General features: G+C 39.7%; 1 protein-coding gene across 1 annotated transcript; it reads right to left on the bottom strand.

The window, feature by feature from the left end:
* Positions 1-2,532: 2,532 nt before the first annotated feature.
* On the bottom strand, positions 2,533-23,413 carry LOC102576864 (protein-lysine methyltransferase METTL21E). The gene is made up of 4 exons (XM_006272873.3): positions 23,341-23,413; positions 10,120-10,277; positions 8,075-8,192; positions 2,533-6,525 (listed from the first exon to the last, which is right to left on the bottom strand). The coding sequence occupies exons 1-4, from the start codon at positions 23,411-23,413 to the stop codon at positions 6,122-6,124; spliced, it is 753 nt and encodes a 250-aa protein (XP_006272935.1). The 3' UTR covers positions 2,533-6,121.
* Between the last annotated feature and the right edge of the window lie 1,473 nt (positions 23,414-24,886).

A 24,886-nucleotide genomic window follows, 5' to 3' on the forward strand; every position in this document is an offset into this window, starting at 1 on the left:
CTGTCAGATTTATTTGAGGTCATTTATAATGATGGTCATTGTTACCTGGAGTACAGGTAAACTTGCAGGTTGATAAGAGAGACAAGAGTCAGGTCTACATTTGGAAGCACCCCTGACAGTCTGAAGAATCCTACCAGAGCCTGCATCTCAGGCCAAAACCCTGATGTTAGTCAGAATGTGTGGTATCCGTGGAGCCTGTAAAGACTCATTATTCTTCTATAACTTGAGTTATCCAAAATGTGAATACCATGTTGCCTCCAACATTTTCACCTAACTCCTTCAGGCTAGTGACTATGAGAATGTGTCTGCACCAGCTCTTAAAATGAAGAGAAGTCGATAAGATCATGTGATGCTGCTCATGCTGTGCCGTCTCACAGGTGTGTTGTATTTGGCACAAGCTGTTTGCTTCTCAAGTAGCACCAGTATGCAAGTGTCATTCTTTGAAATGCCTTGGCAAGTTGGAGGAGGTTCCTGCCTACTCCATGTAGTTACTCCTGCCAAAGACAGATCAGGCTGGAACATCCTACTTACAGCCTCCACTGAACAGTACAAGTTCTCTTGAACCAGTTATTAGAGACAAAAGCCAAGCTTAGCCAACTTCTGGCTGAAAATGAAGCCTGTTTGCTTAATGGAAGCACCATGTTATTATATAGTAATAAGGTGAAGCCAAAAAGACACTATACTCATATGGAATTAATATTAAGATAAGGTTGTTCATTACTTCAATATTTAATAGCAAAACACAAACATTTTAGTAGACTTCCCAACAGACTAGGTTGAGAATATGTTGCATGATGCTAAGAAGAATAAATTGCAGTAATGTTTTTATAAATAAAGAGACAATTAAAAATAAAAACATTAACAATTGAAATGCAAATTATTTAAGGCAAGGTAATGCTAAATACTGCCAAGTTACTTTATATATATAATCATTGTTTACTAGGTAATTGTTTGAATAGAACATAAGAAGGTAAGGTAAAATTATGTCAAACCAGTTGCCTGGTATATATCCCAATTTAGTCAACCTTTGTCCCCATATCCTACATAATCCAACAATTATGCTTCTCTAGCAATTCTGCAGAAGTGGAGCACTTTTACCTAGAAAAATCTACTGGATTTCATTGCTTTCTCCTTTTTTGAGACAAGTACGAGCTATATAGTTAACACCAAGGATTTTTAGACTAGAAAATAGGTGTGGTAGCATGGTAGCTACGTACAATGTGAATACACCCACGATTTAGCAATCCAAGCACTTGTATAAACACTTGTGATTTTGTGGGGGTTGTTTGCATTGTTTTGTAATTGGAAAAAAAATTTCTGGTCACTGTTTAAACAACCATAAAAGTTATAGTCGTTGACAAACTGGCTCTGAAAACCATAGTCTATGACATTATTCAGAGAGGGCAACTCAGAGAGGGCTATAACCAGGGAACAGAAATAACTCCTGTAATCAAATCCAGTATACAACTTCTCATTGTTCATGGCTGATAAACTGGCAGTCATAACACAGGACAAAAGGTCACAGTACAATACTTCAAATAGTCAACTAGGGCATTCTAAGGATGTTTCATATAGCTTTGCAGGCTAGAGTTGTGAGAAAGGAGAGTAACATTACAATACAGCAAATACTAGTTCACCTTAGGGGTCTCATCCTGAATCCATTTTCTGCACAAGTCTTTTCTTGACTTCAAAGGTAGTTCAGCCTGTGGACAGCCTAAAGAACTGAGTCCTAAATCAAGAAATAATCAGCATAAGCAACCTGTCAAAAGCAGCTGTATTTTATTGCTTTTTGTGTAAAAAAGGAGCTTTCCATTTTCTTCTTGCACAAAACCTTTTCTCCTCCAAAGAACTTTTCACTGAGTAGGCTTCAGTTTGGACATAACTTGATCATTTCATTCCTAGTAAACACCAATACTGTCCATTTATTTGACCATGAAATGTTTCCAAACAGAGTGAGCTGTGGAATACCAGGACTGCAGCCACATACCCACAGGAGTTAAAAGGATTCTAGAAATGACAGAGAGCCTCCCATATTTCATTTGTTTTTCTATTAAGAAAAGTTCTGAGCTCTTTTCCTGGTGCAGAGCACCTTAGAAACATAAATAGATCTGCTAGGATGGAAAGATTTTCATTATTTCCTAGAAATTCTGAGTCATTAATTTTCTCCCCAGCCAAGTTAACCAGCCCTAGACTTTTAGTATGCTCTGCCACTAGAAAGAGAAGAAGAGATTATGGTCCTTGCTCTCAATATCCCTTGCTCACAACCCACCTGAACTGTGCTTAGAGATACTAATTACTTTAGGATTAACCACAAAGCTCCTTTCTTTGCTGGCTGTTTGCAGCTGAGTTGTCTCCTCTGTTGACATCCAACATGTCCCTGGATCACAAAGAAAACCTCAGTATGCAGTAGGCAGTATGCTCTAGGGGAACAAGGGCAGAATTGAAAACAAACTCGTGATCCCTATATGACAATACTGGCTTGTCATTCACAGGTCTTAGTCAAGCCACTTAATTTTTCTCCCTTCATTGTCCTAGCCATAAAAATAAATATAATAAAGATTTACAAGATAATATAATAAATATTTGTCACAAGAGCAGTAATTGTGATTAATATATTTTGTAAAGCATTCTAAACAAGTGGCAGAATTAAACAGAATTTAAACTACTCCTGGTCACTGCAAAAGTTGTCATGAACATTACAGCTGTTGAGGAAAGCTAGAGTCTCTGATAAGGAGATATCTGCAGTCTCTGGGGGAGGTTGGAGTCTGTAGGGGTAGAAGTGGTAGGCTAGAAGCGCCTGAGTTGCATCAAAAATCAAAGAACTGCCCAAGTTTAACAACACATGGACCTAGGAGAGTAAAGGTATGCCAGTTTCTATAGCCTGTGGCATAAAAGGAGGGATATGTCCATCAACAATTCCAGCTACCCTTAACTCCTCAGCTTGAATGACCAGGTGTTTGTTCACAGCCAAATCAACTAGGGTCAGTCTTTTGCATGGGACCAAAGAAGGGCTCAAACTCATACCTCAAGAGCCACAACAAGGTGCCTGAACTGCTCTGCCACCAAAAACTTTGTCCTTGTCAGAACACTTGTCCTTGACCAAAGCTTTCTAAACTCTCAGCATCAATCCAACACAAGAAGCTTTTCTGCACCAATAACATGGCAGGAGCTTCAACAGCTCACATGTTTACATAACAAATCAAGAGCTTCAGTAGTGTCCAAAGAACTGTCCCACTCTGCATCCCTACATCTGATTTGCTTCATGCACAGCAGCATGGCCACACCAGCCAGGAATCTATACAGTTAAGGGACAAACAATTATTTTTTATGCTTATTCAAAATAATCTTAACAGTCTCTCTATGACAGTGATTCTCAACCAGGGTGCCAAGGCACCCTGGGCTGCCTTGAGATCCTTTCAAGGGTACCACAGCATGCCATACAACATTAGTATTGTTAAGTCTACAAACAAGATTTTCAAAATAAAGCTAGATATTTAAAATAGGAATTGATGGTCTTAAAATGATTCTGGCATTCTGTGATCTTTCTGAATTCTTTACAACAGAATTGCTCTAGTATTTTTCTGTAGTTGTAACCCCCCTTGTACTATACAAGGGAACTTTTCAAAAAGCATCCATCTTGGGAAGGTCAGTGAGACCCCCCGCCTTAAGCTTGGTGGGGTAATGTTGGTGGCTGCTGGCCCTGGGGGGTGTACCCCTGAAGGAGAGGAGAGTAGCAACCAGGTTCAAGGGTGCATGTGGCAGGTGGGGTCCAGTGTTCAGAGAGAACTCTCTGTGAACAGGGCAGGGTCATTTCTAACTGCAACAGACTGTCCTGTTGGAAACATCGACTGATCAGGGTTGGGTGAGCTCTGGCTCCTGCTGGCAGAGGGCAAATCTGTTCACTGTCTTGAGAACTGAAAAGCGCTGAAGGAAATGTTAATAACTTTTTTCTCAGCCAGACAAATATGCATCCTGGTCTGGGCACCTGCTGGGAAGAAGAAACAAACAGCACAAGTATACTGGATCTATCCAGAGGCTTCAGAGAAGATGGATTCAATCTGCAGTGAAAGCAGTTCTCAGAAGTTTGAATAGCCCTTGTAAGAGTGTGGTAGATCCTGCATAAGCTGGAGTTTCAGGTGCAAATGTCAAGAATTGAGCATCAAAACCTGAAACAAAGTGAAGAAATTCTTAGGGATGGCAAAACTGCAGCCATCCCTAAGATGGTCTGCAGCTTATTCATCACTGAGGAACAGTAAGATGTTCATATATTGTGATTTTTAATGTTTTCTTTGTAAGGTTTTCATTTATTGTTTGCTGTCCACTTGTTGATGTAGTATTAAGATAATTCTGAACTTTTTTTTAAATTTGTTATTAGAGAAAAATTCAACAACGCTAGGGGGGTGTATGTATGTGTGTGCGTACACCTCTCAGTTAAATACACACACAACCCTCTGGGTTCAATTTTACACACATGCACCCCTATTTGTATATATAGAGAACCCAGAGAGTTGTGTGCTTAATATTGCATTTAATCTGGCATTTTCCAAGGGGTGCGTTCAGTCTAAGAATATTGAGAAACAGTGCTCTATAAGCTACCCAGATCCAGTGGTGGCAAACTCAGCTGGTCCTATGGGCCAGAAGTGTGGTGCAGGGCTGGATGAATGGTGCATGGCCAACTCTGAAGGCCAGATCAGGCCCACATACCATTTCACCCCTCTTCCCCAACCATGCTGGATCCAATTCACATGGCACTTCCTCAAGTCAGCTCAGGACTATATTGCATATGTCACACGTGCTGGGCGAGCCCAGGACAAGCACCATACACAGCACCCATTGTGGCTAGTCAAAGACCTGTGCTGCATGCAGCACCCTTCCCAGAGCAGCCAAAGAGGGGGATGTGTCCCATGCAGTGTGCATCCCACACCAGCTGGTGTGGGCACCGCAGATCCTGTATGAAGCACAGATCCCAGATGACCCAGGGCAGAGCCAATCTGGCATGCCATATGCATTGTGTGGGTCAACTCCAGACCCAGGGGCAGTACCAAGATCCAGAGGATGGGGCTTCCCAGGATGCATCCAGCCCACAAGCTCTATCTTTGACACCCCTACTGTATGGCATTTTGGCAGAAGGCACGGAAATGGGGCACCTTACAGACCAACTCATGCAAGGAAGAATAAGCTTAGGCTTCATTGTCAAAGTAGTCTACAGCCTATGAAACCTCATACGTCTCTGAATGAGTTAATCCATAAGATACCACACTGCCTTGCCTTCTGCCTAATTTCAGACCAACATCGCTAACTACCTCTCCCTATTTATGGTGTTGAGCAGTATCACATTGTTGTGCTCTCAGAGACAGATCCACAGTGGTAGATTCTGAAAGGAGCAAAGCTCCAAGGATTGGATATTTTTAGAACCAGAGCTTAGTTATATGTTGTAATATCCTTATGCAATATTTTTTTTTCCAAGTAGTAAGTTGCTAAACTCCCTGCTTATCTTTAAGTCCATTCCTGATATTACACTGCTGTAAGATCCTTGACATTTGGAAAGTACAAGGAAGGATGGTCAACCAATGAATCATAGAAATTAGACAGGAAGTATTTAGTGGATCACATTCTCCCCTATTATCAGTAGGTACTTGTTCACTATTACACGTTTTCCAGTCAACCTTATTGGCCTTTGTGAGCTATTAAAAGAGAGACTCTTAACAGTGTGGGACACCATGAGGTAAGCAGTGTGCAATTTGATACCACAACTTTTAAAAAGGAAGATTTTACTATAGCATTATGCTTCTTATGGTCTCCAATCTTATCAGGTGCTGTTGTAAACTGTAACTAAGGCCTGTTGGCAACAGTACTACTGTTATGTGGATCATTCATTCCATAATATGAATAAATTTCTAAATAGAAATTTGTCTATAAGTTCCACTAGTTGGAAATTCAATTTAGCATTTCTTTCCAGGTATATAAAGGAATTGATATTTTGCTTATGTCATAGCATCAGTTTCCCTCTAAAATACTATCCACTAAGGCTTCTGCAATTATTAAAAGAGAACCTATTAAAATAACTAGTTGTGAAATATTCTAGTCCCACCTTCACACACACATAATTCAGGTTGAATTATCATACTTCTTTTCTGCTTTTTCTCATTGCCTTATACAATGTTATGTTTAAACTGGGGAAATCAGACAGTACCTCCAGGTCAAACAGTTCCTGAAATCTGCCTACAAATTGGTTCTCTTTGTCCAGCCTAAATCTCATAGCCCAGAGAATAACAGTGTTATCTTTGCACAAGTGATCAAAGGTGAGGAGGAGTTCATCAAGGAAGGGATGATAGTACACTACATCAGCAGCCATGATGTAGTCAAACTGACATGAAGACCAGGGAAAGTTCTTTTCTAAATCAACACCCCATGACAGCTCTTTAACTTGAGGTTGATGCTTGCATTTCATTTTTGTGTTTTGAAGAATGTTGTACTGAAGGTTTCCAAGCACTTCAGGCAGATCAGTGGCAGTCACATATGCACCTACAAAGGAAAAATTATATTAACTGCTGAATATATTTTAAGACTTGAGCAATATCTGTACAGAAACCATTTTGCACAACTCATTGTTTTTTCCAAATCTCTTCAAATATAGAGATATAATATACCTATAAAAGTTCACAGTATTTTTTATCAAAATATCTCTTAGGTTTCTCATGCAACATACATACACACACAGTACCCCTCCAACTTCATTAAAGTATGCTTCTGCTCAGCAAGGTGACTCATATAGCATGGGGGAGGTGCAGAAGAGTGGGTTCTACATTTGTTGCATCTTTATATCATCTTTTGTATGAAATATTTTCTTTATGTAGATGGGGGTAGAGCAGTGGATGTGATGCGCTTTGACCTAGTAAGGCTCTTGACACTATATGTGGACAGACTGGAAAGAGTCCAGTAGAAAGCAAAAACAAATTAATAGTGGTATGGAAAGCATGGTTTATGCAGATCGACTGAAAGTGTTATGGTTATTTAGTCTCTAGAAAAGAAGACTGAGGAGAGATTTGATAATAGTCTTCAAATACCAAAGGACAGTTATAGATAGTATGGAAACGGGCTTTTTCTGTAGCTGTACAGGACAGGACTAGGAGCAATGGACTTAAGTTGCAGCAGAGGAAATTTACATGGAGGATTAAATGAAACTTTTGGACTATGAGGGTGGTCAAGCATTAGCTATTTAAGGAAGTTGTGGAATCTCCATTCTTGGAAATTTTCAAGATCAAGTTGGACAAACATTTGACTGGGATGGTTTAGTCAGAGACAATACTGCCTTGAGCAGGGGAGACCTTATGAGGTCCCTTTCAATCCTATTTCCCTATGATCCTATATACATGTGAAGAGATGGAATTTTCCAGCAATTTTCCAGTCAGATGGGGATCTGGCAATCATTCTAGTTTCTTTTCTTCTCATACCATTTCAAAATAAAAGGCTCTTCAATTACATTGGAATGGCTAGTGATTCTTTTTCCTCTTATTAAAGAACAAGCAATCAGGAGAGAAACTACTGAGCATTACTTGAGTCAACATGGAAGACACACAAAACAGAAATGGCTTTAGCTACCAAGGGGTTACATAATTTACTCCTGAAAGAGACTGAACCTGAATTTAACTTCTAATGCCTAAAAGAAAGTTTTATACCAAAAACATCTTATTTCCATCTTCTGTTTAACACTGCACAGGACACTAGCCTCCTTTACTGAACCATGAGACTGGAAGAGGTTTCTTTAGCTATCAAGTCCAGTCTTCTGTTTTCACAGGTCACCATTTATGCAAGAATTCTCTAAAATCACACCTTTGAACATTCCCTAATCTCTCTTATAAATCTGTTTGAAAGTGAAGGCCAAATACTATACAGATCACAGCAGAACAGATTTACAAGGTCATTGAAAGTCTTTCTGAATTCCCCCTCCTCTTTGTTGCTTTCAAATATAGTAGAGGAACTAAATAGTTTGCTGTACCCACCAGTTGCAATAGCTATCAATATTCATCTTAGTGAAGTTTCCAACATTAGCAAAGCAATAGCATGTACTTACCGAGTAAACTGGCCACTATAGAGACGAGCCCTGTTCCAGCTCCAATCTCAATTACATTTTTATCAACCAGACTGTACTGTTTAGAATTTGTTTCCAAAAAGTAACACAGAACAAGAGCCTATGAGGATAAAAGAAAAGAAAACATATTAAACAAAAACTGCAATTACTCTGTACGCGCATGCAAAAATCCACTGGCCCACAATCACTGTCCTTTGTGACACATGCAGGTAGATTTTTTAAAAACAAAATGAAATGTTTATGCAATTGAATTCATGTCTAAACACAGTTATAAGACAGTCATTTTCAACTCCAGCTTTTTCAAGAAGCTACCACCCAGTCAGTGAAGACTCTGCCTCCCATTCATTCCCAGCAGTGGATGGCCTCAGCTGGTTCTACTTCCCAGTTTATGGAATAGCATAATCAGTCACAGCCACTGAATAATACCACCATATACTTCAGTAACATCCAAGATTCTCAAAGCATTTCACAAGTATCAGCTATTGTCATGTGACCCCATTCCACCCTCCCCTGTCCTATAGAGAAGTGTCACTATCCCCATTGTATGGAGGTAGAACCTTTAGGCACAGACTGCTAGAAAGATTTGCCCAAACTCACCCAAAAAGCACGTGATGGAGATAGGAATAAAACCCATATTTCTTTATTTTCACTTTCATTGCTCTTAGTGTAAATTTCCAGACATTAGATACTGCTACAGCTTTGTCTACCTAAGTTAAAGAGTCCTCTCTAGCTTCCTTCACATCCATGTACTTTACAGACTGTGATTAAAGTATCCTTTTAGATTTGCTTCTTTCCCTGCTTCCCACAGCTTATTCTCAACATTTATTTAGCGTATGCGGTTTTGGCATCTTAAGGAGATGTCATCAGCAGTGTGAAGAGCTTGAAAGCTACAGGTAGCATAGTAAATGGACATGAGTCAACAATGTGGGACATGGTTTGAGCTTGTCCACAAGGGCATTTGTTGTTATTGTGAAGGCCCCATTGGTATAGTTTTGAAGCACAATGACCCTGTCCGGTTTAAAAATGGTTAGAAATGCCCAATAACAGCATAGCCAGTTGAATCTTGGTTGACTGACTGTAGGGTCAGAGAAGATGTGGTGATTGATTGGTCCTTGTGCTGACCATTCTTTGTGCCATCAAGTAACTAAGGAGGGTTTTGAAAGTGTGGACCATGTTGGACATCTTGAGGGGAGCTGAGCTATTGGTGGGTGGAATACGTCCCAACGCACTGGCAGAATAGGATTATCATGGAGTCTGGCTAGTAAATTTACTCCAGCATTTGTGTGGCAAAGATGAGGAGGAGCAATATCACTGAGGACTGGTAACCATGTGAGTAGAGCTGGGTCCAATCTCCCACAAAAAGGCAACCGTTGTGTGGGGTGGTTTCTATGTAATAGTTTAGCTCACTGGTGAAGCAAAAATTACTGCCTCTATTTCATATGCAAAAACAGACTGGGGCAAAAATTGAGAACTATTTCCAAGTTCTAGTAAAAGGTAGATGCCACTTCGGGTACAAAATTCCCTTGTTCCCATGAAAAGGAACAACAAATGAGATTGTTGCCAGTTCCTCTTATCTCCTTGAAATAGCGATGACTAGTTGGAAACCACTTATAAAAGTGCTCCAAACTGTACAGAAAAGCTCTGTTCTTTGTTTCATTTATCAAAGGTTAAGAAGGAAATGAGAGGCATTGACACAGACTAGACTTTAAGATCAAACAAACTGAATTTTCTTGTCTCTCAAGAATGAGAGAGAAAAAGCCTTTATCTAAGTCTTCAGCAAAGAAACCAGGAAGCCCTGTGGACTCAGCAAGTCAGTGATTAATTCTATGGATGCAAAGCCAGTTCCCACTGACAGAGCTAACATAAAAGGATTTCTGGGTTGCACAGCAGAAGCAAAGAAAAATGCAGAATAACATTTCCCTTGATTTTACAAGATTCAGCAAACAGCTTTGTTATGCAAAGCAATTTAAAATGCTAGAGGCTTTTAGTGCACTAAATAACAGTAATGGTGCATAATAATACTGTACCGATGGCCACACTACTGCCCCATAACAGTCAGTGGCTTCTGTAATTTTTATCTGGTGGCCAACAAAGTGAAAACTTTCCCAGGACTTGTTAGTTATAAGAGCAGGAGAAAAACATCTTCTCATGATTTCTACAACTAAATGTCCATCTTCATTTTCTCCTGAAAGTAAAATGATAAAGATCATATAAGTAATACAGATGTGTAACAGGATGGACTATGGACAGTTCACCTAATTAATTACAACCTTGACTTCAATTTTGATAGCTCATGTAAGACAATGCCTTTTTTCTCCTTTTGCTAATGAAGATCTTTACAAAACATATAAAAGAAAATGATCAGAAGGGTGATAATTTCTAGTTTGTTTAAGCAATGCAAAGGGCTGTTTTAGGTATTTTTCTAAGAGTGGCTGCCTTGTTCTTGATTCTCGTTCTGTTTGCATGCTTCACTTTTCCTTCCTGTGCCCTTTAATGTCTCAGCCTTCTAAAAGTACAAAAAGGATCACAATATCATCTATAATGCTGTCACTGAACTTTTGAAACAGATATTATCAGCACAAATTATGACAGCCAGGAGAAGAAAGCACTGTTGTTGAAAGGCAAACCTATCCATCCAGCTCATCATACCCTTGTACACTGTATCTTTCCCCTTGGCTAGATAGCCCAAATATCTTCCTTGAAGCTATGTTTATGACAGATGACAATCCAGGGCAGCTTTTGTCTACCATACACGGTTGTGTAGTTGAATAGAGAATTAGCTTTGGTTGTATTTTCATCACAATGACACAGTGAAATATTGTGTTGCAATGGCTATGTACAGCCATATAATGCTGACAGATCAACTTGCATTATAATCATATAATTATGCAATACTGGTGTAAATACCATAATCATAAAAGACACAGTAATTATCAACGTTATATACACTAAAATGTATTTTTATATTTTATAGACTAAATCATGTGAAAGGTTCCTTAGTTAATTAGTGGGAGGTTAGTTAGGTAAGTGTGCCAGATTACAGCACCTTGCAGGGCTAGCCAGAATCACTTTGCTGACTCATTCCAATGTCATGTCAAGCAAATTCTCATAGCTGAGGTAAGAGGGGTTTGATTCTCCTTCAAAAGCAGAAGGAATGGGAACAGATTTTGAGGCTGTTGCAGCATGATCTTGTTAAAGGAAAAGCCTAGAAGACAATCACATTCAGAAAGAAACTTGGGCTGAAGATTTTTTTTTCTTTTGATGTTTTTAAACTATAAAGGAAATCCTTGGAATGGGGCAATATAGATCTTATGCTGAGTCTGCATACTTGATTTGGAACTAGAAGGACAACTTCTCCTTTAAAATAGGTCTACTCAGTCAGCTGTTCAGTTTGCACTGAATTCCATACATTTTAAATAATAGTATTATAGTGCTTGGTCCAGAAGCAGTAGCTTTAACATTTTGTAGAATGCATTCCAGCAATTCCTAACACATATTAAATATAAAGGAAGAGATAAATGCATGAAATTTCTTTCCTTAATAAGTTCTTAGCTGATTAGAAGGGAAGGAGCACAGGCAAATGTTAAACAGCACCTAAAGTTGAGGACAAAAAAAAATGAAGACCATATTAAACTGGAGCTGCAAGAGGAATGCTGATAAGTTCAGTTTAAGAACCCAAACAAGAATTTATCCAGAATGATAGTACAAATATTTCTTCTAAATAGAATACATAATGGCCATAAAGCAATCAGGATTTAGTTTTAGGGCTCTTCCATGAACACCTACAGTTGCAAAACATTCTCTCAACACCCTTGTGGTGCAGTGGGATAGCACTGATTCAAAAGGAACATTGCCACCTACTGACTCATGAACATCGTTTCCTGAGGAAAATGCTTAATTCCTTCTGAGTATAACTTGGCCAGACCTTACTGAAGCTTTCAAGGTCTGACAGAAGCACAGCACAACACTACATAGCATCAGGGTATATAAGTTTGCTGTGTCCTATAACTCTTGGTTGGATCAGTACATTGCAACATAGCATTTGACTTAACATTATTCAGCTCTGTAACAGCATGTTCTTCCCTCCTACAGAAGCTACACACTCTTTTACCTACAGAGTTTACCATCCACATTTATCATTCAAACCCATTACTTGTAAATATTTGAACATCATGTATCAGCTAGAGAAGCTCTGAAGCTGTGGCTAGGTCCATGTGGCTTTATAATTAGCTGTTATCTTGGGATTAATGAGCATGACACCTGGACAGATAAACTGGCCTGACTCTTGTATGGCACCCTAGTGATGTAGTGCTTGCCCCAGAGAAAATAGCAATTTAAAAATGACAACCCACACAAATATGCCACACTTTCCAATTACTCTGTTTAGAAATGAGCCTGACTTTGAGCTAGGCAAAAGCTCTAAATAATTCCACTAACACTCTTCAGTACCTGGGCTTAAATTTTACAAAGTGACAAGAGACTTAGGGGCCAAATTGGCATACTCCAAATACATCAGATTTTCAGAAACTACTGAGAAAAAACTTCTGCTATCAGAGCCCTTTCAAGCATGTGTCTGGGCACCCAAAGTTACAATTCAGGCCATAAATTAAATCTTTAATTACCTATGTGTCACTAAAAGCATAGTCATCTAGCTCAAAACAACTGTGGTTCTTTGAAATGCATTGTCCACACGCATTCCCCTATTATTGATGCTCATACCTGTCGGGACCCTGGCCAGCCGGCCAGCAGCTCTCCCTGACTCCCACCTGGGCAGATAAGGGTCCAGGGCCTTAAAAGGCCATCAGGCGGGTACTTGTGACGCTTGGAGTGGAATTAATTAGGCGGACGCTTATCGGTTGCAAAGCAAGATTATTTACTCACGCCGTTAAGGTGGTGAATAGCGGAGGTCAGAGATACTTGGTTAGTTACAGCTTAAGGTTCGTAGGTCGTATGTTGGTCTGCATAAGAGTTTGTCGGTCGGGCAGAGAAATGGAGAGAAAGGTCGGGCCGGCAGGTCGTTGATTTACGTCTGAGAATTGGGTCGAGACGGGGGAAACTGACAAGTGATCAATTTGTCAGTTACTCTCATGCATACGTTCAGAGGTTTTTTAGGTGTGTGCGCGGAGGTGTCCCGTTCTTCACGGAAGTGAAGACGGGTTTTATTTGTATAATAGCCAATTGCTTTTCGCCACATCATAAATTTAATTAGAATCGCCAATTATCTAGCGGTCTTCGCTAGGGTGTTATCATAGGGTTATTCCTTGTTTTCTTTGACCAATTATAATGATTTATGTACAGCACAGAAGGCTAAGTTTTAACTCTGTTAGTGGCGCAGCAATAAATTTCTTTTTGACATGCGTAGCAAAAAAGCGGTTACTATCATTATTGTTAACCCTTAGTTAACCTAGTGCAGAAAAAAAACTGTTTTGAATGGTTTTACTTGTTTGTGACATGGGCACTACTTAATTTGGTTGTGACAATACCTACAAGGCTGCCCATTTCTGAACAGCGGTACCCATTGAAGCAGCCCTTGAACTCCACATAACCTCACGCCGTCTTGTAACCAACAGCACAAAAGGACAAGGCATCCTCAAGCGACACTGCTCCTTTGCAAATAAACAGTCCTATGGGGGCTCTATTTATCCAAATCAGAAAGGCAGAGGGGAGGGGTTTTGCAATCCACATGCACAGGGTATCTTGAGGAACCATAATTACTGATAGGTAAGCAACACTTTTTTCCTTTTTAGAGTAATGATTGTCCATAAGGATTTCACCCTCAGTGAGGAACAAGGTGTTGTTTCACTGGTAGAAAACTAGTAAGAGGAGTCAGTCCTGCTTCATCAGTAGTTGCAGTGAACCCTTGCTGAACTGGAATCCAATATGGAGTCCTGCACTAAGAGTAAAATGTTACAGGCGTGAAATGAGTTCTGTGTTACCGTTCTAAATCACAGTTTGGTTTCACCAGAGTAAAGTATAGTTTAGGAAAGAGAAACAAAGAATTCACTAGAGGAAATGACATGAGGAAATCTGGAACCACTTTAAGCGGAAATTTTGGATGAAGTCCTAGGTTAAAACTGTCTTCATGACAGAGTGGGAGACCTATCATGAGTGTCTCAATAGCTTTTGCCATTTCACCTAACCTAATGATTGCCAGAAATATGTTAATTGTTGAAGGAAACCAGTTATCATCCAACTAGTACTATATTAATAACCCAGTGCAAGGGGGGAGGGCACAATGCTCTGAACCTCAGCTGAGCAGCTTCTCCCTAAAAACATCATCCATCCAGCAACCAGGTTGCCATGTGTAATATGCCATGTCCTAAGTCAGGATCTAGCTATTTTCCTAAGAAACTCAGCTGGACAGAACCAGTACAAGGACGGGTAATTAAGCAAATTAGCCAGGACTGAGAGCCAAAGCTACTTATGCTGTGCTAAGGCTACAATGCTGACACAATGTGCTCATTGCCCCTGCTTTGTCAAAAACCTACAGTGAGCTTGCTAAGGCATGGGATTTTGGCACCAGCACAATAGAGCCTGAGGAGCTGAGGGTTAAAAATGGCTCCCTCCAGCACTCTCACAGGGGTGACTGGGTTACCAGGAGGTTCATAGGATCACAGGAAAATAGGGCTGGAAGTGACCTCATAGGATCATCTAATCCGGCCCCCTGCTCAAGGCAGGATCATCCGTAAGTAAATCATCCCAGCCAAATGTCTTCCTAAACTGCTTCTGAAAATGTTCAGATATGGAGAACCCACAACTTCTCTAGGGAGCCTGTTCCAATACCTGACTATCCCATAGTCAAAAAGTTCCTCCTAACCTCCAGCCTAAATTTCGTATGCTGCAGCGTGAACGTCTTGTTCCTAGTCCTGTCCCTTACAGACAAAGATAAAAAGCCGATCTCCATCCTCTTTATAATCACCCTCTAAGTATTTGAAGACTGTTATCAAATCCCTCCTCAATCTTCTCTTCTCCTGGCTAAATAATCCTAGTTCTTTCAGCCTTTCCTTATAAGTCTGGTCTTCCAAGCTTCCATTCATTTTGTTTCCCTGCACTGGGCTCTTTCTAAACTGTCCACATTCTTCTTGAAGTGTGGGGCCCAAAACTTCAAAAAGGGACACAGACCTCCAGATGAAACCTCACCAGTGCTAAATAGAGTGAAAGAATCACTTTCCTTGATTTACAAGCAACACTCCTGTTAATACAACACAGTATGCCATTGGGCTTTTTTTTTTTTTTGCAACAAGAGCACACTGTTGGCTCATATTCAGCCTATGGGCCACTGTAACCCCCAGATTACAGTACTGCAACCTAGCCAGTCTCTCTGCAGTACTGCAATCTAGCCAGTCATTCCCCAGACTGTATTTGTGCATGCAGTTATTCTGCCTCAAGTCTAGGACTTTGCAGTTCTCCTTGTTGAATCTCATCTCTTTGACTGGGGACCATTTCTCCAGTCTATCTTGGTTATTCTGGATCCCAGCCCTACCCTCCAAAGTGTCCACAGTTCCACCTAACTTGGTGTCATCTGCAAATTTGCTAGATGTGCACACGATCCCATCATCCAAATCATTAAGGAAGATGTTGAACAATACCAGGCCCAGGAGAGACTACCTTGTACTCCCCACCAAAACAGTTCACAAAACATATGTATCTGGACTACAGCACCAGTCAAGTACCAACATAACAGGTTGTTGGTGCCCAAAGGGAAGGGATCAGTGGCAGTGATTTGGGCACCAGTGCTGTAGCTCCTTCATTAAGGAGCAGAGCCAAGTCACAGAGGGACAGTGGTTGAAAAGTAGTGACCTGGTGTCTGCTATAATTAGACTGTACCCTGGCCTGGAGGGAGGAGGCTGAACAGGAAAAAGAAAATTGACATAACTAAAAAGCAAACATATGATTGTATACTGCTCAGCTCAGAGAGTGCATGTGATGCCTTTTCTGAAGGAATATAATTGTATAACATTTTGCCTGAAAATAAGGGCCAGCTCTTTTGAAATATTGTTTTCTAGCAAGATCCCTTTTACCTTGTTAATTCAAAGTTGTAACTTCTTCTATATTTTCATCTTCAATAATAATCTCTAAATTACCTGGTTATTGAGATATTTACTATATGAACATATTGATTTAGTTTAATAGTGGCTAAGAAAAACAGACTTAAAGAAAGAGAACAGCTTGAAATTAGCTACCACACAATCAATGCTCAAAGAGTTCTGAAGAAACAATGCTGAGCCATTAACTGTAACTATTCCACTTCCTGGTTACAGAAAAAAAGGTAAAGGCCCATTTTGACAAACTGGGCCCAAAGATGAGAACACAGGAACTCTGGCTCCATAAAGAGACTCATTGCTTGCAAATGGGATAGTATTATTTGGGAGCTAATTAGACTGACGGGTACTGACCTGGGATGTTAGAAGAAGCTAGACCCCCTAAACTTACAATCAGAGGATTTTAAACTTATAGGTAAGACATTCATGTAAACATACTGCTTTTTCAGCACCCCCCTCCCTCCTCCCTGCTACCCTTAAGCTTTGTTCATATAATGGTAATCAAGCAATACTTTTGGTTTAGGAGGGCTGTCTGGACTGATCTGAGACTCCTAAAGATAAGACCCACAGATAGTGAACCCTGTTAGTGAGTACAGTGAAGAGTCAAAATATTGTTGCCCGTGGGCCAGTTGAGGAAAAGAAGAATCACATGATTCCATCCCAGAACAAGTAAAGCTACATGGTCTGATGCCCAAAAGAATGCATAGAGACACACCAGGAAGGGACCAGAGGTAGAGGTAGCCCTGGAACCATGGGGAATAAAGATGAATTACTATTTTAGTAACACAGACATATACCTTAAAAGCTACTGAGATTTGTTTTAGATATGTTTATTATATTTCAGACATTTGTTTTAATCCCCTTGGTTAAAGAAATTTTACCAAACCCTCATAGGGTCTATTCCTGGGAAGACTTGAATACCTACAACTGCCATTGAGCTTCTTCTCTCTCCCTGGATCAGAGCCTTCTTATAATTAGTTCCACTGAAGACAGTATAGACCAAAGGACTCCCCACAAATGTAAGAACAGCAAGACTGGGGTCCAAGCTCATCATTATTCTGCCATTTTATGTTTCCTACTTGTCTCTACCGAGACCTACTGAAGACTGAGGGAAGAAAAAAAAAAATAATAAGTGAATACTAACCATGCCCTTGACTGACCTGGAAAAGTTCTCAAGAAGGGCTTTGCAGAAAGCTGAAATATAGCAATTGTCAGACATGCTTGCAGAAATTATCAGAACACTAAATCCTTCCAATGCTGAACACATGCCAAGAGTAAACTTGCTACTATCAAACTATATAAAAACATAGCATTTTTCCAGATAATGACTTTTCCCAGAACAGCACTACTGAAGGGGTGGCCCATTGGCTGTAAGGGGTTAACACCTAGCCCATGGGTTCAGGCCAGCCACAGGTCCTACCACCACTCCTGCTGCTGTTCATGCTGCCACTCCAGCTTTCTTTCCTGCACCCATTTCCGGGTGTGGGACAGCATAGCACTTGGGTGCTCAGTGCTGCACTGTTCATGCAATGAGTGGGGAGAATGGCAGCAGGCAGTCAAAGGTATACCTGATCTTTCAGAAGGTGGATGATCCTGACCTAGACTACTAGAACAATTTTTCTTGACTTAACTACAAGCTCAGTAAAGGGCAAAGTCAATACTACTGCTATGGTGGTGCCTGCAAAGAGGGGACTGTACCCTTAGGCAAATAAGTGCATGTGTGTTAATTTTGAAATAAATACTCTGAAATACAACAACAGCAGAGAACATTTAATTCTAGTTAAGATTTATGTATTTTATTCCCCACAATAAAAGAAATGTAAACACCATGCTCATGCAACATAATGGTTGAAGTATGCATGTGCACAGAACCAGAAATGCCAAGTCACAATTCCCATGTTACAGTGATTGATTGTACCTGAATCCTTAACTGGTACATCCAATAGGAGAAGACTTAGCAGTCTGGTATGGGTATTCTGTTTCCCTTGGTACCTTGACTGGAACTAGGCAGTTTCAGTCCCAGTTTCCTAGCTGATTAAGGTCCAAGAGACCCTCATACTCACTGCTACATAAAGCAGGCTCAGTATTTTACCCAACCAATAGTCAATTGTAGCTTTCACTTTTAAGTAATTTTTCAGCTAATATCTATCAAAAGATTCCAACCAGATTTAAGACCCCATTGTGCCATGCTGTGTACAAACAGAGCAAGAGACAGCCTCTTCCTCAAAGGATGATAATATGAAGTTTATAATATAAACTTTAGTATTATTATTGTTGTAACCAGACATCACATTTATCCCAAAAGAAAACCTTTCATCTCAAAGTCTATAGATGTACAAGTCCACTGTTCCACTTTAAGTACCTGTGAAGTAGGCAAGATTAAAAAAAAAAATGCTAGCACTTTTTCCTCAAGATATCTCTGTGTGTACTTGTAAGGCAACAAACAGATGTTGCATTTTTCCCAAGATAAACTATTTTATCCCAGGACAAAGTGCAATTGCTTAGATGTCCATCATCCCACAATAAATCCAAAAAAGGTTCACAGGATAAAAAGTACTAACAGTTTATCCTGAAACATGGCAAAGTACATCTGAATGGTTATCCCTGAATTGTATAATTGAATCAATAGCAGAAAAGCAGAAGTGTATTCAGGAGAGTACTCAACCCAGATTGAAAGGGCAATGTGTGTACACACCAATCCCAGGATATGTCAGTTCCAGGACAAACACAGGCACGACTTGCGTAAAGACAAATGCAACAACTGTTCCTATCCTAAGTCAACTGCAGGTAATTCGAGTTACCCATGAGTCGTCCCAGGAATAAGCCTGTGAGGCTACATGCTCTTGCTGGCCACCTACTAGAAGAGGAGGAGCAACACAGCTTGGAAGGGCTATGTGTATAAATGTCTGTGCTATTCCTGTTTGGAGCTAGGTCAAAACCTAGTACAATCAGGGCTGCCTCAATTAGATGTCTGTTTACTGCCTAAGACAGGTATAGGGTTGGGAAGAAAGTAATTTCATTTATGGGCTTGACATCTCTAGAGTTAATCCGAGTTGTAACTTGAGTGCTGGGCAGCTTGAGTCCTAACTTGAGCCCCAAACACACAAAAGACCCCCAACTTAAAGTTGCTGATGATTTTAATTTGAACTGGCTGGTATGTCACTAATATACACTAAAGCTCAAGTTAGCACAACCAGTCAACTATTAAAACAAAACTGATGTGTTACCCATCTTGAGTCTTTAGGACTCAAGGTTAACCACAGTCTATGCTGACTTGAGGTTGGTTTATGTCTGGCCAACACAGATGACACTAGAAAATTACTCCAAAAAGTACTTAAGGTGTGAATTTAGAACCAACTATTCCATCCTAGCTTGAGTTATCTAAACTCAAGTTACCTAAAAGTTTGAGTTAACTCCTCCCAAGGCAGAAATTGCCTCCACAGGGTGGGGGGGAAGGACAAGATAGATGGCATAGAATAGTGCAAATATTGTGTATTTTTGTAGTTTAACTTAATTCATCTTGGAAGTGGTTTGGGCTCAACCACAAAAGTGCTTTTAGGCCATGCCTGCACCACACATTTACTACACCCAGGAGGTGCACCTTCAAAACTATTCCTTCCCCGCAAAGGCACTGGAGGTAGGTAGTGTCAGCTTGTGGCTACACATGTCCATGGCTGCTTCTGGGTGGGAAAATATCATGTGTGAAGTAGTGAAGAAAGTTTGAGGGTACTGCTGGTGGGCTTTGTAAATTTGCAGTCTCGCTATGGCCTACAGGTGCCTTTTGTGTGGTTGTTTAACTGACTTGCAAAGTAGATTAAACTTAAATTGCACAAAGGCATATTTTGTACACTGTTCTACATTCCTTATTTTTGGTGTGGTCTCTTTGCGTAAACAAATCCTAACTCAAAAGCAGTTTAAAATTTAAGTAACTTGAGCCAACAATGCAACGAAGACAACCTGAGGTAGAATGAACAGTGTGGTCATTTGCAAACCTATCAGTGCTAGGATTTAAATGCTGTCACGTTATACCTTTTAAAATTTTGTAGCAGGGATTAATCAAAAAACAGATTTGAAAGCAATGAGGGTATCAAGGAGAGAGAGGGCAAATCTCTATTGCAAACATGCCATGCTCAGCAAAATTTCTCTTAAAAACTACTTTTCTACATCATGATGAATTACATTGCTCTTACCTGGAGAAAGAGACTTTGGGGAACTTAGAAGAGGAAGAAGGAAAGGCAGATGGAAAAAGGCTACATTAGAGATTTATATTTAGTGTAAATAAACCTTTTCTTTACATAACTTGTAACACCCTGAAAAGTCAAAAGGTGAGTTAATAATTAGGACTTCAGAAATGTTAAATATTATTCAGGCATGAGCAAATTAATTTATAAGCATGAACTCAATAGACCACATGGAATATATTTATTTTTCCTACCCTAAGACTGATCATTATATAAATGCAATTTTCTCCCTTAAGGTACTTGGTTCAATTTACTCCCTGAACCCAATAAAGGTCTGTCTTCTATTCTTTCTTGTTCTATATTAAAAGGAACTAACAACTGCTTGATTAGTTCATATTTGGCATAGTCTTCTACTGGTTCTCATCTGTCCAGGAATACAAATTCTTTCAGCTTTGTTTGGAATTTGTCCGGAAAGTTGAAGCCATTGTTGCCCTAGAAATAAAGGGTGAGTTATAGAAGGAATTCTCATCAAGCAGTAGCAGCTGTTTACAGTTGGGAGCAGTGTGTCCCTTAAAAATGCTGAGATATGCAAGGGGTTACCAGATCAGCATTTTCTTAGATATTTATGGATTAGAAATTGAATTCTGGCCAAGCCAAGTGATATACTGTAAAGTGTGCCAGTGTCAAGGACTTCAGTTGCTTCCCTACAAATTCTCCTTCCAAATTTAATTTTACACACTGGTCTGGTGTGAAATCAAATTAATTTGAGGGTGAATCTAAGTAAATAAAATAAGCATAACTAAGAGATTTAGCATCACATTATAAGGAGGAAGACAGGAAGAGTGACAGAGACTAAATAAAGAGCCAGGAGAGCAGGATCTGGGTACATCTGTTGAAATCTGGTACAACAGGGGAGACAAATCTAATGAGATGCTGAGATGTGGGGGTGAGTGCTGAGATTGGCTGTGAAAAGAGGGGGAAAAAAGCCACCTGGGTATTGAAACTGGAGAAGGAGCCAAATGAGTGAGACTTGGAGTACATAGCAACAAGAAGCAAATGAGGGGCAAGGAGCTATGAGGTGGGGGGAACAGAGATAGGCTTAGGGATGAGACTGGCAGTGGCAATGTGAGGGATTTTCGGACAGTGAATGTAAAGGAGACTAGTTGTTGCAGGAAACCAGCACTTACATAAGAGGGCTCAAAAACAAAGATTAAGACAGTAAGAAGAATGGACAGGGATGAGGAAGACAGGATTGGGATAGGTTGAACAGAGTGATGCAGAAAGGGAAGAAATGTGGGGGAATAGGTGAAAAGTTCTCTTCCTATTAGGATCAACACCCCCTCTATAATTTGGAACAGAATCTGGCCTGAGTCTCACTCTTCCTCTGCTGTCAGGAAATAACTGAAACCCACCAGCAACATATTCCATCCTCTTCTGATGTTGGAATATAGAAGATAATCTACTATTCCTTTTAGTTACTATAAATTTGAGTGGCAGATGTCTCTATGGTGGATCTAAAAGGTTATAGAGTTTTTGCTGTGTCATATGCGTGTTGATCTGAAGCCCACAATGGCATTTGGAGTTTTTGTTTTTCAGGGGTGGGGGGATTGGTTTCTTGGGAAATGACACATGAAGAATTACACTAGTGTGACAATGTCAAAATCTCAGAAATTAAATAAATCCCTGAATTAACACTACCTGTGTAATTCAGTTCCCTGGTTGCATGTGTATTATGAGTTTTAATGATATAACTACATACTGTTTTTCCATAAGACTACCTCACCCAGATCACAGGAAAATTAGCCACAACTGTGTAGCAAAGGGAGTTATCTGTTTGATTCTAGCCTCTGTTGCTACAGAATTAGAAAATGTGTAATGAATGAGATGGGGAACTTCAAGAAATAGATTGTTCTTTATAGCTAAAGCAGCTGAACCCTGTCCCAATGAATGAATTCTATCCCTGCTTCTGCTAGAGTTCCTGAGTGATGTTTTCTTTTCACAGGTGGTCAATTGTGTGTTTCCTGTTTTCTGAGAGGTCTTCTATGGTGTAGTCTTCTGTTGTAGTGGAGGGGAAATTAGCCACTCAAGAAGACGAATACGATCAACTGCAGGCCAAGAGCCAGAGGTTGCTCAGGACAGTACTAATATTTCAGGGGATTCTAAGGCCCTCCGCATGTGGCTGGGAAGGGCTGGAATATTGGCTCCGAGCTCTCCCAAAAGCTTCTCCAACTGCCTGCATCTGGGTAAATATGATATGGATTATGAAAAACTTAAGTTTTAAAGAAAAATCACCATGACAGGTTTTCAACCCTAACAATCAATTTACATTTTGAAAGTTTTCAAAGCCAGTTCTAAAATAGTACTTAAAATGAAGAGAAACAGTCCTCCACCTCTTTCCTGATATAAACTTATATTTTAGTGTTATGGTCTTTAGGGACTAGAAAGCCTGCAGCCACTAGTTATGGTACGGCAGAGCAAACCCTGTTCCAAGTCTTATGAAAATCTCTCCAGAGTAGGTTTGTCTGTACAAACAGCAACTGTGCTTGAATTAATGTTTTTATCCAACTAACACCCTGCATTGAGGCTCCACTTGAATATCTTGATCGTCAGCCACCACTTAATTCACCAGAACCAGGAACAGGCAACCAGCCAGAGAAAGAGTGCTGAATGCTAGGAAATTGTCAGGCTGAATTAGCTGACCTTGTATAACATATGAATCTCTTATGACACTGCAATGGCCTTGTCTGCCCGTTATATTTTTCATGTAAACATTATTAACAGTTCCTTAGGCAAAATGGGCATGAAAATATCCCAACATGAGTAAAACAACTTTATTCTCCAGTCTTCTAAAGTGTAACAGAAAACACAGTGAAGTAATTAGTTGTGAAAGGCTGAAGTCAGGTGGAAGGCAAGGCAGGGTGGCACCTTACAGACTGGCTCAGAGTCATGAGCTTTCATAGGCAACAATCTAGCATCTTAACTTCTGCCAGAAAATATTATATCACACAAAAAATAAACTATTTACCTTCTTTGTAATCCAGTTTTCTTCTCAGTTCAGATGACAAAAGACGATTGCGTTGCGATGGTATCATATCCATATTGTGTGATAATACTAGACAGATAAAACATATTTGCTGAACTATCAAGAACAATGAATTTTGGGTGTTACATGTACATATAGGTGGTTGTGTGTGTAAGAATAAGGGAGTGCATTCTGTGCTCAAAAAGACATCAATTGAGAAGCACAGAAGCCAAAATCCTACTTAATGGAAACAATCAGGAATACACAGCTGAGATTTGCAAGGAAAAGGTAAGTGTGATTAAAGTGAAAATCAGTTTTGATACTGTCAAAAGAGGAGAGAAATTAAGACGGTTAAACAGGCTCTTAATATTAGAATGAGGAATATTATTGTTTCACTACACAATCTTTCTAAACATGAAAACCTTTTCTCTACTTCTATAATTACACTATAATGGGTGCTGAATGAAAGAACCATCTGCTTGACTTTGAACTGTCCTTTACAAAAATGCTTTTAGTCATAACACTAATGAAATAACTTTTTGGTTACTAACATTCACTGTTTAATATAAACAATGACAAGGAATTCAGATCAAACAGAATACACTCCAAAAAGTCAGATAGCAGGAAATATATTATATATAGTGTCCCACGTCTATTATAAGGTATCTATCAACATACCTGAACCTTTTTTCTTTTAGCCTTCCAATAAAGGAGGAATTACAAGAAGTTTTCTCCACTGGCTTTTCCTTCAGTCAACTCACCAATATCCCCAGAGAGAAGAGACTGTGTGTGTTACATTCTGCCAACAACCCCACATTAAGTGAGATTAATAAATCTCGACAGCTGCAGCATGCGCAGAAAGTAAGCGCATCATGTTATATTTCCAAGAGAACTCTGTACTCTTACATAAGGGAGTGGAAGATTTCATAACAGCAAGAGATCCAACAGCACTCCAGCCGAGAGAAAATGTGATAGGAAAATTATTCACAAAAAATAAGATAATGACACAAAATAGCAGTTAAACAATTCTCACATGAAAAATAAAATAAATAATTAAAAAAAAACCCCAAGAAAACCAGAGGAGGATTTCTTTTTAAAGACAGAATTCTTCCAGACATTAAATGCCACATTTTTAAAACAGCAGAAATGTATTTGCAGGCACTCGATTGTGAATGTGTATTTAAGATAGAAATGTTCCAAATGCATCTGTAAGATCATTAAAAGTATTTTCCATCATCAGCTCCCCCGATCTTGTCAAAAACCCAAATTCTATCATTAGACCTATAGGGATATCTCTGAAATTTCTCTCCGTTTTTTTGCAAGTTACCCTGCAAGCTTGTCAGGACAGGAACTGTTTCTTACTCTATGCTCATACAGTTTCTAGTATAGTTGAAGGACTTTACTATATTTAGCAACAGCAATTACTAGAGAGCAGACTTTTTTATTTGGGAGCAACCGTCAAATAGAGACATATGCAAAACACCTCTTTGAAATAGATATCCATTGGGAATACATGCTTGCGATACAGAACACCTTCTATACAAGGTAT

Source organism: Alligator mississippiensis, chromosome 1 (assembly GCF_030867095.1).
Source record: "Alligator mississippiensis isolate rAllMis1 chromosome 1, rAllMis1, whole genome shotgun sequence".
Lineage (NCBI taxonomy): Eukaryota > Metazoa > Chordata > Crocodylia > Alligatoridae > Alligator > Alligator mississippiensis.